Source organism: Neomonachus schauinslandi, chromosome X, assembly GCF_002201575.2.
Source record: "Neomonachus schauinslandi chromosome X, ASM220157v2, whole genome shotgun sequence".
Classification (NCBI taxonomy): domain Eukaryota; kingdom Metazoa; phylum Chordata; class Mammalia; order Carnivora; family Phocidae; genus Neomonachus; species Neomonachus schauinslandi.
In genome coordinates, this window is record NC_058419.1 from 40,424,724 (window position 1) to 40,445,384 (window position 20,661).

General features: G+C 35.3%; 1 protein-coding gene across 1 annotated transcript in view; it reads left to right on the forward strand.

Annotated features, from left to right (window-relative positions):
* Nucleotides 1-285: 285 nt before the first annotated feature.
* Nucleotides 286-20,661, forward strand: part of NUP62CL (nucleoporin 62 C-terminal like) — a 40,473-nt gene continuing 20,097 nt past the window's right edge. Inside the window, exons 1-7 of the mRNA XM_021678418.1 lie at nt 286-313; nt 4,596-4,755; nt 11,425-11,575; nt 11,854-11,903; nt 12,044-12,178; nt 13,917-14,028; nt 17,600-17,666. Of these exons, the coding sequence (XP_021534093.1) occupies nt 286-313; nt 4,596-4,755; nt 11,425-11,575; nt 11,854-11,903; nt 12,044-12,178; nt 13,917-14,028; nt 17,600-17,666 (703 nt within the window). The remainder of the gene's footprint in view (nt 314-4,595; nt 4,756-11,424; nt 11,576-11,853; nt 11,904-12,043; nt 12,179-13,916; nt 14,029-17,599; nt 17,667-20,661) is intronic.

The following is a 20,661-nucleotide window of genomic DNA, read 5'->3' on the forward strand; positions in this document are numbered from 1 at the left end:
AACTCTATCTAAATTACTCACTGTTTTTAAATTAAAGTGTAAAAGGTAATATTATGTTATTCTCTGCAGTTGGTGCTCCAACAACTTCGACTGGAACATTTGGTGGCATAACTTTGGGATTTGGATTAAAATTCCCTGGAGCAGGTGGAGCAGCTCATACTGCTTCTAGTAAGATTTGAGAATTATTGGGGTGTGTGATGTGTTTGGATGCTCAGTGGAAATGTGCTGTGTAACAAGCAGTGAGAGTGTAGTATTCCATAGCTTTTAGGACTGTTTAAGTAAGTTATGATCATTTCATCAGAGTATGCAAAAGGTACACCAAAAGTGATGATTGCCAAAGTGTAGTGAGACATTTGATACCAATGAAGCTACTTCTTTGAGATGACCGTAATCAACACTGCTACCAAAGTCTTGTCAACTTTTAAATTTAAGAATTTTTATTATTGATCATAGTGTCTACATTGACCCAATATATTGGGATTGATAGTTCTTTTTCCCTAAAACTTAAGTTTTGACCTATATTAAAGTTGACCCTATCCTAAAGCTGATTACAGGAGTTTCCATACTAAATTCGTTTCTGCCAGTTAAGAGCTAGTTAGGTTGTAGGTTGAAGAGAACTTGGCTAGTCATAGCCTTATATCTTATAGTGAGCTGGGTGGTTAGGGGTCAGTTGCTACTTAAACCTACCATTTAAGTCAGACTCCATTCTAGGAAAGTCTTATTTGTTTTATTTTAAAAGTTTACGTAAGGCTGAACAAATCTTTCCTCAAACCTGGTATAAATTAAAAGTCACTCTTTTTTTAAATTTAAAGTAATTATTCCTAAACAGAGATGTCCGCCATCTATTTATGTATTCTTTTGCATGAATGATGCTTAACTGAGCTTCTGCTGTGTATGAGGCAACTGGCCAACCTATGAGAATTGTGAAGAGTGTGTCTTGAGGACTTTACAGGTCACCATATTTGCAAATACCATAACCCATAATTCCCCCCGTAAAATGCTGAACAAAGAACTGATTCTTTCAGCCGTGGATTGAGTCACTGAAGTATGAATTGGCAGGCTCTTTGGTGACTCTGCCATAACCCATCCCCTCCCCAGCTAGGTCTCAAATTCCTTCCTGCAAACTGGTACCTTTGCCACTAAGCCATCCTTCTTGGCCATTCCATCTACCATTACCTTATATACCCATCTCCTCATCAGACGTATCTCAACTTGACACCCTTAACCCAGCGTTGGTTTTTCTCCCCTACTCACCGTTCCTTCTCCCCAAGCATATTTACTTGCTCAGACTCTTCACCTCACAAATCAGCCTTGTAGGGCAGCTTTCAAGTGTCTGTGTCTGCAGATTTATTGTCATTTGGGATTATTCTCTGCCCTAAGTATAATCAGCAAGTTTTAAGAGAAGCTTGCTTGTTATCAGTCTTATATCTTTTGTATGGAAAATGTTTGCTTGGATAGGAAAATTGGGTAGTAGGATGTTTTAAAGGATGTTTTCACTATTTTATATAATGATCTTTAAGACCATCAGAATGAGATTTATTTAAATGCAAATGTGGCATGCAGTTATTTTGTATTATTTATAGAACTGTGCTTCCTTTTTACTACACAGATAATGTAGAGTTGACTGTATTTAGTTTAGACCAAAGTCATAACTTGCAAAATCAAACTGTGAGGGAACCTTTCGTTCTCAAATCCATTGCTTTTTTGGTATTAATTGAATTGCTATTGTTATTTGAGTATTATCTCCTATGCCAGAGCTAATTTACACCTTTTTAAAATACTGTAAAAAAATAAGGAACAAAGGTAAATACTGTTTAAAAAGGTTAAAATAATCATACCATTTTTTTATGACTCAAGATTCTTTTATGTTTAGGCTGACAGGTATTAATTTCCTAAAGGTATTTTTCATCATCTTTGTGGAGATGTTTTGGTAGTGATGGTAGTTGCTTTTTTTTATTATAAAAATCATACACACATGTATATATAATATATACCTATTTCACTGTCTCTAGAGTGAATGGTTTGGTGTTTATCTTTCTAGCCTTTTTTTCCAAACACATACAAACATACATTGAATTTATTTGTTTTACAAAAATGGGATCATTATAAATATACACACATGTAATCCTAGAATCTGCTGTTTTCTTATATGTCATCTTTGCACATCTGTCCATGCTAGGAAATACATATTACTTTAAAAAAAAAAACAAAACAAACAACCTTTGGGTGACGAAAAGCTTTATAAGAAGGACTCTTTCTTTTTCTTAATTGTTTTTCTGTTTTCTGTCTTGAATGTAGTAGTTACCACAGTGTTTGAATGAATTAATCAATAAAGGAGGGGTCTCCATAGTGTGATTAAGTTTCAGTATTTCTGGAGGAAGGGTTTCTTTTCAGATAAGATTTTTATTCTCCGATGAAGATTGTGATGACATAGGATTGTAAAGAATGCCATGTGGGATCCAATCTGTAATCTTCCCAGTGTTTTGAGTGATAAATGACCCCAGGGAATCCTTTGTGACTGGGTACGCTCTTTCCCTGTGGTGTTCATTCCACCCTCACAAAGGCTAACCCAAAGAATTAGGGAATTCTTGTAAGGATTCTTGTGGCCAAAAGGGAAATGGAATCTTTTGGAAATCTAACACAGGTATTATCATGGCACTGAACTTTAAAGAAATTGGAATTTAAGAGTTGTTCTAAAGGCAGCTTTAGGAACCTAAATCTATTGCATAAACATAATTCTGCTCTTCTCCCTTAGTCTTCTCTTTTCTGACTTCCCATTGGTTTCCTTACCTCTTTTTCTACCTTACTATTTTAGCTTATTCTTTTTTTTTAAGATTGTATTTATTTGAGAGAGAGTGCATGCGTGAGCACAAGCACGAGGGTGGGAGGGGCAGAGGGAGAGGGAGAAGCAGACTGCCCGCCAAGCAGGGAGCCTGATGTGGCTGGATCCGAGGACCCTGAGATCATGACCTGAGCTGAAGGTAGAAGGCACGCACTTAACCGACTGAGCCACCCAGGCGCCCCTTAGCTTATTCTTAATTTTGAGTTGCTCAGACTCCTCAGTTCTACTTCATATCTGTCCTCTGTTGGTTCTTTCAACCCCCCCTGCCTATTGTCTGATTCTTTCTACACATTTGGGAATATTTCCAAATTTCTGCTTACAGTCTGATTCCATATTTCTGGAAATATTTCCATATTTCTACCTATAGTCTGATTCTTTCCATAGTTCTAAATTTTTGAAAATGAGATTCTGACCTATTTTATCCCTGCTTGGCTAGAGCTCTCTGTGCCAGACCCTTGTATAGGCTGCCAGTAGTATATGAAATGGATACCATACTTCGGATGCCCACCTTGTCCCAATCAACTGTGAACTAGGAGCAAAGGACAGAATTATTGCAATAAAGAAAGAGTATCTGAGCTTGATCCCTCAGCAGGAATGGAGTCGGCCAGTTTCCCTCAGTATAGGCTGTGCATGTTTTGGCAGGCAGCATGATTTATGTATTTATCTAGTAAGGCCATTAACCTGAAAATATTGCTAATTGGGAAAGCAAGGCTAATGTAAAAGAAACAATTATGTACATGTTATAATGTATTTTTATAACAAATTTCTTGTTACAGAAGCAGCATCTATTGATTACCAACAACATTTGAAAACACAAGAGAACCAAAAAGAAGAAAACATTTGCAGTCCCCACCAGCCACAGTTTTCTATGAATTTTTAAGTGCTCAGTGTGTAGGAAAAACCGAAAGTGCTATGAGAAGTTCAGAAAACCAAGGGATAATGATGGAGTAGAAGAGAAGTGGGTGGCAAATATGGGGGAAGAAAGAATGTGAGTTAGGCCATGAAATATAGTGAGGATGTCATCTAGAGAGGGCTAGGTTTTTAGTAGGGGTACAATGGAAAAAGACACATAAGAGAGAGGTCTGGGCTGTAGATGAAACCTTGAGAGGCTTTCTTTCACCTATTAGACTGGCGAAGATATATGCCTAGTATGGGCTATATTGCAGAGAAACAGTATGGGCTCTAACATAGAGAAACAGGGACTCTGCCCTACTGATAGAAATGTAAACTGGCAAAATCTTTTTGGTTGGACAGTTTGGCAAGATATATTAAAATTTATAGCATGCTGACCCTTTGATCCAGCAATTTCATTTCTAGGAATTAATTACAAGAAATATTCATGTAAGTATGCAAAGATATAGATGTGTACAGAGTTTGTATAAGATTGTAATTATTCTCTCCTTAGAAGTTTAGTAGAATTTGTCAGTGAGGTCATCTAGGTCTGGAGGTTTGTTTATGGGAAGAGTTTTGAGGTTTGATTCAATTTCTTTAATGATTATAGGTCTGGTTAAGTTGTAAATTTTCTTTTTCTACACACACATCCAGGATTTTTAATTTTTAGCAGAAAGGTTAATCCAGATGTCTGGCCTGCTGTATATCACTTCATATTACAACAGTGTTGAGTGCTAATTCACACAACTTTGAATTAAATTTCACATTTTAAAAAATGCTTTCTCTAGCTTTTATCCTGAATGATCAAGGACTAAATAAAATAAATCTCTCATTTCTTGCTAACGTGCATTTTATTTTCCAGCTACAACATCAACAACGACCACCACCACTGTCACCACCACCACCACTACTACCACAACCACCAGTGGATTTACCTTGAACCTAAGGTCACTGACATCATCTGGGATTAATAACATTGTTCCAGTTGGTATTAATTCCCTACCATTTACTTCGACTGTTAAGTAAGCCTGTTTCTTTGAAAATTTGCGTGAATTTCATTTTATTTATCGTGCACAAGGTATAATTTGCTTGTATAGCTTTAGAATAGTGTTTGAAAAAGTTAGGTAAATGACCCAGTCGAAGGAGCAGATAAAGGATTTCTGTAGCTTAGGAAGTGGAACGATTAATAGCACACCTTTGTTTTATTACCATTATAATGTGATTATTACTGTTACTAATAACAGCTAACATTTACTGTGCAATTACTATATGTTTAGCAATGTGACAGTGCTTTACAAACATCATGTCATTTAATCCTCACAATAACTCTATGAGGTAGGTGCTATTTTTGTTCCCATTTTATAGATGAGAAAACTGGAGCACGTAGAAATTTTTTACTGTGCCCCTGGTAATGGTAGAGCCAGGATTAAAATCCAGGCAGTTGAACTCCAGAGGCTGTATTCTTAGAATCTATGCCATGTTCTTCTTTAATTGTTTTTTTTTAATTAAACCTTTTATTTTGAGACCATTGTAGATTCACATGTGCTTCTAAGAAATAATACAAAAAATCCTGTGTGTCCCTTACCTAGTATCTCCCGATAATAACATCTTGCAATGCTATTGGTGCAGTGATACAATCAAGATATAGAACAGTTCTATCAGCATGAGGATCCTTCCTGTTGCCCATTTATAGCCACACTTACTACCAATCCTTCCTTTCCCTGACCCTGGGCAACAATGAATCTGTTCTCCATTTCTATAATCTTGACATTTAAAAATGTTACACAAATAAATCCTATATTATGTGATCTTTGGGCATTATTTATTTATTTTTTTTAGTCATACTTCCTTGAGGTAAGTTTGTCATGTGCATCGGTAGTTTGTTCTTTTTTATTTCTGAGTAGTAGCCCATGGTATTGTGGATGTACTATAGTTTAACTATTCACTTGTTGATGGACTTCTAAGTTGTCTCCAGTTTCTGGCTATTATGAATAAAGCTGTTTTTGTATTGTTTTGTTTTGTTTTTGTTTTTTGTTTTTTTTGTGTGTGAATGTAAGTCTCATTTCTCTGGGATAAATGCCCAGAGTGCAGTTACTGGGTGGTAGAATTGTTGCATGTTTATTTTTTTTAAGATAATGCCAAATTCTTTTCCAGAGTGGCTGTGCCATTTTACACACTTGACAGCAATGTATGAGGGATCCAGCTTGTCCACCTTCTCACCAGGATCTGGTGTTGTCACAATTTTTTATTTTAGCCCTTCTAATAGATGTGAAATGTTATCTCATTGTGGTTTTAATTTGCATTTTCCTGATGACTAATGATGTTGAGCATCTTTTTATGTGTTTATCTGCCACCAGCATATCCTCTTTGGTGACGTGCCTGTTTATGTCATGTCTTTTGTCTGTTTTCTACTTGAATTTCTTTTTTTAATTTCAAGTGTTGAGAGTTTTATATATTCTAGGTTCAGTCTTGTCAGATATGTGGTTCATAAATATTTTCTCTAAATCTGTAGCTTGTCTTTTTGTCTTTTTAACAGGGTACTTTGCCAAACAAAAACTTTTAATTGATGAAGTCTAGTTTATCAGTTTTTCCTTTAATGGACCATGTTTTAATGTCAAGTTTAGGAGATCTTTGCCTAACTCTAGATACCAAAGATTCTCTGTTTTTTTCTAAAAATTTTACAGTTTTACATTTTGCATTTAAAACAGGAACCACTTTGAGTTAATTTTTGTATGAAGTGTGAGTTTTAGAGCAAGGTTCATTTTTTTTTGTCTTGGGTGTCCAATTTTTCCAGCATCATTTGTTGAAAGGCAGTCTTCAACTTCCTCCATTGAAATACTTTTACACCTTTGTCAAAAATCAATTGGACATATTTGTGTCAAATTTTATTCTGCCTCAATTGATACAATATTTTAGGAATTTTCCTCTTTAGTTTAATGATATAGTGAATTACACTGATTGATTTTCAGATGTTGAGCAGCCTTACATACATAGGATAAATTCGACTTGGTCATGGTGTATAATTTTTTTTATACATTTTTAGATTAGTTTGCTAGTATTTTGCTTGAGGACTTTGATATTTAAGTTCATGAGAGATATTAGTCCATAGTTTTGTTTTCTTTCATTTTTTATTCTGTCTTCATTTTTGATATGTGAATAATACTAGCCTCATAAAATGATCTGGGAAGTATCCTCTTCTGTTTTATAGAAGGAATTGTATAAAATTGTATAAAAAATTGTTTGTTAAATGTATGGCAGAATTCTCCAGTGAAACCTCTGGGCCTGGGTATTTCTTTTTTGGGAGCTTTTAAGTTACAAATCAATTTCTTTAATGGTTCTAGGACTATTCATTATCTGTTTCATCTTTGATAAGTTTTAGTAGTGTGTGGTATTCAAGGAATTGGTTTGGTTTTCTAAGTTGTTGAATTTATGACTATAAAGTTGTTTGTAGTATTTGCTCTTTGTGCTTTTAATAGCTGTTTCATTTCTTATATTGGTGTTCCATACCTTTCTTTTATCAATTTTATTCATCCTTTCCCAAAGAAGTAGCTTTTGTTTCACTGATTATTCTCTATTGTTTTCATTTTCAATTGCATTGATATCTACTATTTATTATTTCTTTCCTTCTGATTGTGTTGGGTTCATATTGCTCTTTTTCTGGTTTCTTGAGGTATGAACTTAGATTATTGATTTGAGACCTTTCCCTTTTCCTAATGTAAGCGTTTAATGCTATAAATATCCTCACCATTGCATTAGCTGTGTACCACATGTCCTTTAAAAAAAAAAAAAAGATTTCATTTGTTTAGTTGAGAGAGAGAGAGGGCGAGGGAGAGAGAGAGAGAGAGAGCACATGAGTGGGGGGAGGAGCAGAGGGAGAGGGACAAGCAGACTCCCCGCTGAGCGGGGAACCTGACGTGGGGTTTGATCCCAGGACCCTGAGATCATGACCTGAGCCGAAGTCAGACACTTCAACTACTGAGCCACCCAGGTGCCCCTGTGTGTACCACATGTTCTGTTATGTTTTATTTTCCTTTTCATTCAATTCTGTCTACTTTTCAAATTGCCTTTACGAATTCCTCTTTAACCCATAGATTATTTAGAAGTATGTTGTTTAATTTCCAAGTGCTTGCAGATTTTCATGTTTTCTTTCAATATCGATTTCTAATTTGATTCTATTATAGTTGAAGAACATGCTCTGTATGACTTGAGTCATTTTGTATTTGTTCAGGTTCGTTTTATAATGAAGTTAGAGTCTTTCTTGGTGGCTGTTCCATGGGCACCTGAAAGTTGTGTTTTCTGCTGTTGGGTGGAGTGTTTTATATATGATGATGAGTTCCTACTTCATTGTATTTTCAGATCTGTATCCTTGCAGCTTTTCTCTCTATTGCTTCTTTTAGTTGTGGAGAGTGGCAGTTTGAAGTCTCCAACTAGAATTGTGAAATCCTCTGTTTCTACCTTGCTCTATCTGTTTTGCTTTTTGTATTTTGAGGTTCTGCTATTTGGTTGCCTACATGTTTAGGATTGTTGGCCTTCCCTGGTGCTTTTATTCCTTTATCATTATGCAATGTCCCTCTTTGGTAATTTTCTTTGCTCTAAGAAAGTGACCTTATTTGGTATTAATATAGCCATCTCTTAAAAAATTAATCTTGCATGTATATCTTTTTCCATCGCTTTACTTTCAATCTATTTGTGTCTGTATTTGAAATGAGTTTCTTGTAGATAGCATATGGATGGATCATAATTTTTATCCGCTCTGCCAATTTCTGCCTTTTAGTTGGTATATTTAGCACATTTACATTTAAGCTAATTACTGATATGTTAGGGCTCAAGTCTGCTCTTTTATTACTTCTGTTTTTGTTTTTCTTTTGCTTTTTAATTTCCCTGTGGGATACTCAAACATTTTTTAGGGTTCCATTTTGTTCTATTTTTATAGTGTTTCTGAGTATATTGCTTTGTATAATTTTCTTACTAGTTGCTCTAGGTATTACAGTATACATATGTAACTTCTAATAGTCTAGTCATGTTGACATTTTACCACTTTGGTAATTCCATTTAGCTCCCTTAACTCTTCTTACCTTTTAAGTTTAATTGTCTCAAGTATTTCTCTGTGTACATTGAACACCACATTATGTGGTGTTACACCTTTTGCTTCAGCCATCAAATATGACTTAAAAAATTCATGAGAAGTAGGATAGTCTATTATATTTATCCTTTTTGTTCATTTTGACTTTCCTTTAAGAAGTTCCAAGCCTTCTTCTGTTTTCTTTTTTTTTTTTTCCTGATTAGCCAATTTTTGAGGGTAGGTTTGCCAGCAACAAAAAAATCTTGCAAGGGAATATCTTTATTTTCCTTTCATTTCTAAAGGACATTTTCACCAGATAGAGAAGTTGTGGTCAACAGTTTTTGTTTTTGTTTTTTTTCTTTCAGTACTTGAAAAATGTTGTGACACTTCCTTTAAGCCTCCATGGTTTAAGATGAGAAATATGCTGTCATTCGAATTGGTATTACCTTTTAAGTAATGTGTTGTTTCTCTCTGGCTACCTTCAAGATTTTTTTTCTTCCTTTATCTTTAGTTTTCAGAAATTTAAGTATTATGTGTCTTAGTGCAGATTTCTTTGAGTTATTCTGTTTGGGGTTTGCTCAGCATCTTGAATTTGTAGATTTATGTCATTTGCCAAATTTGGGAAGTTTTCACCTTTATTTTTCAGAATACTTTTTCAATCCCATTTTCTCTTTTCCTCTCTAATCTATCATCCTCCGATGGTACAAATGTTACCTCTTTTATTATTGTCCTCTAGGTTCTTTAGATTTTTTTTTTCATTTTTTGTGTCTTTTTCTCTTTGCTGTTCTGTAAATTCTATTGATCTACTCTCAAGTTTGTTGATTCTATCCTTTGTCATCTTCACTCTAGTATCAAACTCTCTAAGTGAGCTTTTTATTTCAGTTATTTTAGTTTCCAGTTCTATAATTTCCATTTGATTGTTTTTCGTAACTTCAGTTTCTTTGCTGAGATTTTCTAGTTTTCATTTGTTTCTAGAAAATTCATAATTGCTTATTGGAGTATTTTTTGATGGTTGCTTTAAAATTCTTTTCAGAGAATTCCAATGTCTGATACCTCTCACTGTCAGTGCCTTTGGATTGTCTTTTCTCTTTTGAGTTGTGATTTTCCTGGTTCTTGATAGGACAGATAATTTTCAGTTGTATTCTGGACATTTATGTCTATTATGTTAGGGGAGTCTTTTTTTCAAATCAAGTAATCCTTTTGTTGGGGTGTAGTACAAGGGTTGGGCATGTTTGTATCTTCAGCTTCCTACTAGACCCTGCCCATACCACCCCAGTACAAGTAAAGCCTCGATGCAGATGAATGGTATGGAAGTTCAGCTACCCCCTCAGCCCTGCTGATTCATTCCCCATGAAAGTGGGGCAATGGGTCACACCACTTCATTGCCTCAAGTGGGGATGTAAGCTCAGCCCTCAGCTGGGTCCCTGGGACCCCAGAACAAGAGGAAGTGGGGTACTAACTCATACTGCTTAGTTGCTGCAGGGTAGAGGCAGAATTTCGACTTCCTTTGGGGCACCACTGGCACAAAAGGAGTGAGGAAGCAGGATATCAACTATTCTGCCTTTTATCACTTCATTCAGCCTTTTGGTGCTGGTTTGGTATGGAAGCTTAGCTCCCTCCTGGGTCTCGCTGACACAGGCTTTGGGGAGAAAGGGGGTCAGAGTGCTGACTAGCCCTGCTTTGCCCTGCCTCATTCAGTCTTGATTTCTCCAGTAGGTGTGGAGGTTAAGCTCCCCACTGAGCCTTGCTGACACTCGGGTTGTGGGAAGTGGAGTCCTTACTAGCTCCAGTTTGCATTACTTTGTTCAGTCTCAGTGATGCCAGGTGTGTATAGAGATTAAGCTCCCCATTGGGTCCCACTGACACTGAAGACAAGCGGTGAAGCCTAACGGTAACTAATCCTTTCTCGCTCTGCTTTATTAAGTCTTATTGCCACTGGGTGGGTATTTAGATTCAGCTTGTCACTGGCCTTCGCTGACAGAACCCTGGTAGAGAAAAGAGAACACTACCTGCCTCTACTGAGCAGAGAGTTGATGATTACCTCTCTGCTCAGTCCTGCTGACACTGCCCCAGCAAAGGAATCAGAGCATTGCCTGGTTCTGCCAGTCACGGGCTGGCAAATCAGCTGCCTGCTTAGCCTATTTGATACTGCCTAGCAGGGGAATCAGAGTTCTCCTCGGTTCTGCCCAGTGGAGGATGGAAGACCAGCTGCCTACTCTGTTTTGTGGATGCTACTTAGATTGGGAATGGATCATTTTGACTAAAAGCTATGGGGAGAGGGAGTCCTATCTCTGGCCACATGCACCCAAGATGGAGCTTGCATCGTGCTGAGCTGAGGGTGAAGGAAGGGAGCAGCTGTGGCACAGACTTTAGCTGTTCTTACTGAAATTTGGTAGATTTCTTAATAGATTTTTTTTTTTTTGCTATATTCCTTTAGGGTAATTTCCAAAGATTTTGAAATGGTTGTTTTTAAAATAATCTTGACCACCTATGCTGGTTTTGTTGGGGAGCAGGTCTGAAAAACTCATGTGTTATTTTCTTCTCTAAGTCCTCCTATGTTATTCATTTAAAAAATACAGTTATACTTTTAAAAATGTGATCATATGATCTTACTGTATCCTTTTTTTAGTGCAATTGTAACTCCCGTAATGACATACGGTCAGCTGGAGGGTCTGATAAACAAATGGAACCTTGATTTAGAGGATCAAGAGAGGTACTTTCTTCACCAGGCCACTCAGGTCAATGCTTGGGACCGTACATTGATTGAGAATGGTGAGAAGGTAAGAAGATAGTCTCATTAATCTACCTGTATTGTACAAGTATTTTCAAAGCCTCATTAATCTACCTGCATTGTACAAGAGCATTGTACACAGACCTGTGTTTTGTGGTTAATTTTCTATCCCAATATTGGTGATCAACTGAAAAATATTTTCCTTTGTAACGAGTTGAATTAGGAAATTGTTCATATTTGAAGTGTATATGAGAAAATTAATATTGCCTTAAAATTACAACATAAATTCAAATATTTACATTATTGTATTCTTGTTTTCCTTTATAGATTACTACTTTACATGGAGAAGTGGAAAAAGTAAAACTGGATCAGCAGAGGTAGAACCTTAGACTCCCTAGGTTGAAAGATTAAAGATCTATTTCTTTGTCCATTCTTTTTTCCTTGTTGTAATTTTTGACATTGATTTTGACACTCCAAATTCCTTTCATCGGCCCTTCCATTGACTTGTTTTTTTTAGGCTGGAACAAGAATTGGATTTTATCCTGTCACAGCAGAAGGAACTGGAAGATCTCTTGACCCCTTTAGAGGAGTTTGTGAAGGACCAGAGTGGGTCTGCTTATCTGCAGCATGCAGATCAGGAGCATGGAAAGACGTAAGTAACTGAATAAGGATCAAGGAATGGGACAAAACTTAGCTACTTTAAAAAAAAAGGGAAAAAATAGAATTGAAGGGCAGGGAATAAAAATTGGTAGAAAAGGACAAATTCTTGTAGTTGCCATTTATCAACTTATTTGGCTGTTTTCCGTTTAACTTTTCAGGATGCTTGAAAATGAAGTAATCATTCTGGCAGTTTTGTTTTATAGCATTTTGTACACTTATTAATCTCAAGCTTATACTTGACCACTGTAAAGTTTTTATATTTGTCAAGTTTGTTCTTAAATTAGAAATACAAGTTTTATGTGTGGTGTCATAGTATCGTGGGATATTTATGGTCTCCTGTTTATATTGACTCTTTTAAACCTAATGTTCATGCAATTGCTTCAGTGATAAATCATTGGCTATTTTAAAGGCAATTTGTTAATCTGGGGACAAACTGCACAGCTTTCAAAAATGGAATGATTTTGTCAGTGTCTTGGGCTGAATATATTTTTGTGTGTGTGTGTGAGATTCAGTCTTTTTGTTGATAATATTATCAAGTGTCCCCACAGTAACTTTATCTCTCCGGAACTGAAATTTGGTAATCAGGCCAAATAATAAAGTGTTATTAGGAAAACTTGTCTGAATGTGCTACATAAACCAGACTGAGACCAAATCAGACTCCCTTTGGTACTGAATTATTAGTGAGTTAAGACTGAGCTTATTTTCTAAAGGCTTGCTAATTAACTTTTTTGTAGGTGCATTAAATATGGTAAGTAAGGCTAATCTGTATGGATCCTAGTTCTATTTCTGCTTTTGTATTTCAGCCTTTGTGAATCTTTTTTTTTTTCTTTGCATTGCTTTCTATGCACTCTATCATTTTTTGAAACCTAGAGACTTACACTTTTGGCCATGAGTACCTAACTGTAATTTGAAGGAATAATGAAACATAGTTCTTTCCAATTGTTTTTATGTAGTCAGATTTATATTGTGATGGAATCTTCAGTAGGACCTTCACCAATCAAGGTAACCAATTACCTTTAAATACTCTGGGACAGAAAGGCGATAGATAGTCATCAATAAATCTCATTGAATCCTTTTATCTTTATAGACATTAAGGTTGAAAAACTCTGATCACTTTAATTCATAAACATATTATTGACTAGGTTAAGTGTGTATGTATGTATGTGTATAAATAGTTCAGGTGGAAATCTTGAGAATTTAGCCAACTAATATTTGCTATGAACTTAGCAGATTTATCTGCCTTTGATTATTGTTAATCTCATTTCTCAAAACATCTTTTGTTGGATGATGGAGTATATTTATATAAGGTTTTACTTTGAAAATTTACGTATTTAAAATCATTGAAGACATCTCAGCACTTATTGAATACTCCTAAACACCGAATAACTGTATCATGTATCTAAATGTCTTATGAGTTCATTGTAAGAGCTAAAAAGAGTTTCATTGCTTCAGAGCTCCCCAGGACATTATCCAGAGGGTAAATAGGTGACTATAAAAATGCCGAGATGCTTAAAAGCCTTCACCTATGGAGTCTTTTTAGAATATGGTAATAATAAGGTCATGAATGCCGCCTACATAAAAATGTGCCATTTTGTCATAACCGAGACCTACTTAGAAGGCAGGGGGACTTGGTGAAAATCCAGCTGGCAGGATCATCTTTGTATGTCAGTAACGAGACATAGCGGCGAAAGCATTTCTTGTTAATCTCTTTATTTTACCTGCTTTTTCAGTTATAAATTAGCAGAAAATATAGATGCTCAGCTGAAACGAATGGCCCAAGATCTCAAGGACATTATTGAGCACCTGAATACATTTGGAAGTCCTGCTGACACTACTGACCCGGTGTGTGAACTGCTTTATCTCTTTAGACAACCAAGATTTTAGTGTGAAATTAACATTCTGTGAGTTCCTTTAGCTAGTGGCATTCTCCTGTCTTCTTGTGCTCCTTACCTGCCTCTACAGATATGAACTTTGGGGTATGGTTAAGTGGGGCAGGAAAGATTTTAGGAGCAGAAAAGTTGGAGTTTTTTGTGATTATTCTCAGGAGGGTAAAAAAAAAAAAAGACGACTTTCCTCCTTAAATGTTCAGGGTTTTCTCCCTGTTCTTCACATAGCTAAATATGTCCCTGTACTTACTTTTCTGTTCCCTTACTCATTGGCTAATTCATTCTTCCTTTTACATGTTTTTCTATGGATTCATGTAATTGTGAGTATATATGTTTGGGTTTATTAGGTATATCCAGGCAATCCTTAACTTATGACTGGGTTATGTCTTAAAAGTTTGATAGGTCAACTATTTGAGTCTTAAAATATATTTTTCCATAGAAACTTTGTTAGATGTGATTATTAGGTTTCCCCCTGCCTCGTACAATCTACCTACCTCATAATGTCAGTGTACTTTAGCATGGGAAAATAAACCTGAGGCTCCAATTAGAGGGTTGAGATGTTTTGAATTAATTTGGCCATAAGAAAGGATTGGTACTTTTCCCCTTTATCTATGCTCTAATTAAAGAGCTTATTTTCCTCTACCTTTCCCAATTGTCTTAGCAACTAAATGGGAGTTCTCCTTTTTCCCCTTTCTCACTCCCTGGCAGTAATGGTAAGAGGAATCTCCCATTGTAGGAACTCCCATTGTACTCTCTGTCTGTTGAGTATAATTCAGAGTGGGGCCAGGATCTGGGTAGGTGAGGACAAAGAATATATATCGTGATTATTCTTTAGTGAGCTCTTTGTCCAATCATACAGACAGTTCTTTATCTATGTACACATTACTAGCTTTTTTTAATTATAAAGAGACAGCATGGTATAGTTGAGAAAGCATTAGAATTTTATTTAAGTCACTTAATCTCTCTGGATCTTAGCTCCTTCTTTTGCAAAATGTCAAGGGTGGACTTAAATGATCTTGAAGTCCCCTCTAGCTATAAAAAGTATGCCATTCTCTACTTTGGGTGAATCTAAAATTGAACAAAGACAAATACAAATTAGTCTGGGATTATCCATGCTACCATCTCCTTGTGTTCACGTAGATGATCAAAAGTTGACAGAATATAAGTTTTCTTTTTATGAAATATTAGCTCACCATTGTGATTATAAAGTCCACAATTATAAAAGAATTTTTATGCATAAATAAATACATGCAGATTTAGACATGAGGCAGAGCTGAAATCTAGTCTCTCTGTGTTGAAATAAAATAAGAAAACCTGAACAGAGTAAGTAAAAAGGGACTGTAATCCTATCCGTATCCTTTTTTTCTACTTGGATTGTTTTATTTTGGTAGTGGGGAGTAAATGGTGTGAGTCTTTTGTTTTTGTTTTTCCTCGCAAGGGTGATTGAGATGTTTAAGATGAGTGAATTAAAGATAATTGCTGCTCAATAGCAGGACAAAAGAAGCAAGAGATCAGCAACAATTCATCTCTTTTCTCAGATAGCATAAATCACTGGGCAAGAAGCAGAGAAAACATTTGCTGAACAATAATATTCTTGAAGATAATTTATTGTAACCAGATCAACAAAGCTTCCTTACTGTGGGCCATACACCAGGGTAGAAAAATAGCCACAGTGTTTAACAGTATTCACAGTGTTGGGATTTACCTGTTTATTTTTACTGTTTGTATGCAGGGGCGGTGGTGGGGGATGGGGTAGAGAGTAGGGGAGTGTGGGGGAGATGGGAGAGACCACCTAACACCTAAAATTTTTATTAAGCAGATCCATATTGTGGTATATGGTCTTCAGTTACATTTTCTTACAAAAACTCATTGTTCCTACTACAAGTTGTATTTCTATTTGTTATGTTAAAATACACGAAATTTCTGTTTTCATTACATACTGTTCTTTTAAGTGTGGTAACATTTTCATTTCCTCCTACTTCCATTATTATCCTGGACTTTACTAGAATAGTCTTCAAAAGCATTCTAAGAAATTTTAAATGTCTAGTGTGTCTCATTACAAAGTTAATACATATACTTACTCAATGTATCAAAGCTTGGAAAATACGGAAATCTGTGAAGAAAATTAAATCACCTCTATTACCAGTACCCTGCTAATATATTGGTATATTTTTTCCAAGTCTTTTTGCTATGCTGGTAAAAATTCTCCTTTTGTTTTAAATAGCATTGGAAGCATACGTATATGGAGTTTTGTATTCTGTCTTCATTTCATATTCTTTCACAGTGTTTTCTCAAAATTTTAAGCATTCTTTGAAAACTGGAAATCTTTGAAAATATTTATGACTTTATAATATTTCATTAGAGGTGATTTTACCATAATATGTTGAATTACTGTTTTAAATTGGTGGAGAGACTGTTTCCAATTTTTTGCCATTATACAGTTACTCTGTAATGACCAGTTATGTTTAGATCTGATTATTTCCTCTGGATAGATTCCTAGAAGTAGAATATATTGAGTTAAAAGGTATGAATATTTTAAGACTGTTGATATATATTGTAAAAATTTACATTTTGAAGGGTTGGGTCAATTTTTATTACTATAGGCTGTATAAGAATGTACCTATTTTCTCCACACAGTTGACAACTGAGTATTACCATTTATTAAAAATTGCTGACTTGGAAATCTTGCTATTTGCAGCAATATGGTTGGACCTTGAGGGCATTATGCTAAGTGAAATTAAGTGAGACGGAGAAAGACAAATACCATATGATCACACTTATGTGTGGAATTTAAAAACACCAACACCAAAAATACATGCTCATAGATACAGAGAACAGATTGGTGGTTGCCAGAGGCAGGGTTGGGTGGTGGGTGAAATGGGTGAAGGTGGTCAAAAGGTACAAGTTTTCAGGTATAAAATAAGTTATGGGGATGGTAATGTACAGCATGGCGACTATTGTTAATAATACTGTATTGCATATTTGAAAATTGCTAAGCGATTAGATCTTTAAATGTTATTATCACAAGAGAAAAAAGTTTTTAACTACATATGGTGATAGATGTTAACAAGACATATTGTGGTGATCATTTTGCAATATATACAAATAGCAAACCATTACGTTATATGCCTGAAACTAATAGAATGTTATCTGTCAGTTATACCTCAACAAAAAATTGCTGATTTGGTTGAAAAAAGTAGTATTTTAAATTTTATATGAATTTTGTGTCTTGTGAAATGTCTCTTAGTGTTTTTTTAACTTATTTTTGTACTGTAGTAGTCAGTGTCTTATTGAATTACAGGAGTCAAATTCTTGACAGTTACAAAATAGTTAGATTGAAATAATAGAAAGATGTAATGAACATTACAAATATGAAATAGCAAAAAAAAGCCATTAATACTTTATATATCCTCAGTCCATTTCTTACCAAAAGAAATGAAAAGTCATTTCCTAATTTCAATTTTTTATGTTTGTTTTATTTACCATATCAGAATTATCATAATTAAAAATTTTGTATGTGTTTTTAGCTTCAGCAGATCTGCAAGATCCTGAATGCTCATATGGACTCTCTACAGTGGATTAATCGGAATTCAGGTGGGAGTTTATTTGTATGTGAAGCTATCTGTTATTGCAAGTAGAAAATGTGACACAAGTCAGGTTTTGTGCACCACGATCACACTCAAATGAGAGCTTGGTTATAGGGGTATTACTTAACTTACAGTATGTATACATTAATTCTGAAGAACTATAATTGCTTGTTTTTATAAAATGGAACACAGTAAGAATAAACTAGAAACTAATGAAAATAGGGGCTGTATAGGAATGAGGTTGGGGAGATAGGGACAGAAGCAGGACTTCTCTATGTATACCTCTTAATATAGTTTTGATTTTTGGCCCACATAAAAGTTTAAATACTCAAAAACTAGAATTAAGCCAAAAATACTGGGAAGAAAGACAAATGCTAAAATTGGATACATACAAACTGAAACCAAGCAAACCTGTGTAACTATAACATAATCATCCAGCTCAGATAACTTTTGAACATGGTGTTCTTGATAGTACATTCTTACTAGTATATAATTTAAGGACAGAAAGAACTGCAAAGAAATCTTAAACTTTCTTAATAGGTTATTGTTAGTTTCAGAATTATACTATATTACGTTTATATATATTCTAATATAATGATATTATTGCCATCCTATATATTGTAGGAAAAAGCAGAGGCATAAGGATAGTGATGATAATGGAAGACAAGATAAAATAGAAGATACTATTCTGTTCCTTCTTTTATGTTTGTATTGTAAATTTGATGCAAATATTAGTATGACTTCCCGTTCCCTTGTTCTGTTTATAGAAAGGGCCAAGAAGCAATGACTAACCCCAGTAGCAATGAACAGCACATCAAGAACCTAAATCTTGGTTTCTAAAAACCATTCCCATTAAAAGTAACCAAGGCTTCTTGGGGAAATATCTAATCTCAGGTTTCAGGCAGGGAATGTGCAGGTTGAGTTTGGAACTTTTTTATTTTTGTTTTTTTAGAGAGAGAAAGAGAGAGAGAGAGAGTACAAGCATGGGAGAGGGGGCAGAAGGAGAGGGAGGGAGAGAGAATTTTAAGTAGGCTCCATGTTCAGCACAGAGCCTGACCTGGGGCTTGATCTCAGGACCCTGAGCAGAAATCAAGAGTCAGATGCTTAACCGACTGAGCCACCCAGGCACCCCGGGGAACTTTTCATAGAAGAAAATAGATTGTTCAAAACTAATGGTGTTATATCAGGACACAAAATTGTGCTTGAATGGGCTTCTATTGGCCAAATTAGGATGGTTTGAACATCAAAAAGAATATCAGTAATGGATTATTATAATACACTGAGGGGGGGAAATCCATGAATCTGCAGTGATAGGAGAGGGAGGAGGAGAGGGAGAGAGTGGGGAGGGGGAGGGAGAGAGAGAGAAATGGGAAGTGCAGGGAAAAGCCTTTATAGAAGTGTGACAGCTAATAATTGTGGAGGGAATGATAGAATTAGAGAATCACAATTAAAAAAATTTCAACAGGGGCGCCTGGGTGGCTCAGTTGGTTAAGCGACTGCCTTCGGCTCAGGTCATGATCCTGGAGTCCCGGGATCGAGTCCCGCATCGGGCTCCCTGCTCGGCGGGGAGTCTGCTTCTCCCTCTGACCCTCCTCCCTCTCATGCTCTCTGTCTCTCATTCTCTCTCTCGCAAATAAATAAAAAATCTTTAGAAAAAAAAAAAAAAAAAAAAAAATTTCAACAGAGCATTATTAAGCTTACCCTGATCTTGAATACCTTGCCTCATTTATAAAATGTTTCAGCTGTCAGTCATTTCTTGGCAGAAAAAATATGCTAGAAGGAATGGACTAAATACAGATTGCATGTTACTGGGTTAATTTAAAAAAGCAGTTTTATTGAAGTATAATTTACATACCATAAATCTCACCCATTTTAGTATGTGTGCTGCCTAAGCGAGCACAATTTCACCCATTTTAATTGTACAGTTTAGTGAGAAAGCCACCATTTTGCCTCCCCAGCATCATGATGATTCAGGCAAGGGTCATCAGTGAATGCTAATACCACTGAGTTTAAGATTGTTGGGGAACAGGATATTTACATGGTCTCAAAAGTATCACTCCACACATTACTTAAAAATTTTAAAGAAGAAAATGTGCCTTTACAACAGAACTATCTGACAAGTACCACATTAACCAAGTGATAAAATTTAATATCACTAATAGTGGGATAACTCCATGTGCCTCTTGATCTGACATGATAAGAAATATACAATATCATAGATGTAATATTCTTATCAAAACTGGTTCATCTGAATCTAATCATAAGAAAACAATCAGACATTCTACAGGTAGAGACATTTTGGAAGATAATGTAGTATTCTTATAAAAAATGTTTAACTGAATAAAATCACAAAATAATCAGACACTCTATGTGTAACACATTGTGAAACATAATTGGCTTGGGACTTTTTAAAAAGTCAGTCATGGGAAACAAAAAAAATTCAAAACCAAGTTAAGGAGATTGTCTCAGATTAAAAGAAACATAACAATTAAGTCATCTACTATGTTAATTTTGGATACTGGATCAAAACCAAGAAGACTTTCTTCTCTTCTCTTCTCTCCTTCTTTCTTTCATTCTTTTGTTCTTTCTCTCTTTCATTCTCTCGTTCGCTTTCTTTCCCCCTTTCTTTCCTTGCCTTCCTTCCTTTCTTACTGCCTGCCTTCCTTTCTTTTTATTTTTTATTGAGGTATAATTGAACTATGACATTGTATTAGTTTCAGGTGTACAAATAATGATTCAACATTTATATACACTGTGAAATGATGATCACAATAAGTCTAGTTAGCAACCATCATCATACAGAATTACAAAAAAATTTTTCTTGAATTTTTTTTTATTTCCCATGACTGACTTTTTTAAAAAAGTCCCAAGCCAATTATGTTTCACAATGTGTTACACATAGAGTGTCTGATTATTTTGTGATTTTATTCAGTTAAACATTTTTTATAAGAATACTACATTATCTTCCAAAATGTCTCTAGCTGTAGAATGTCTGATTGTTT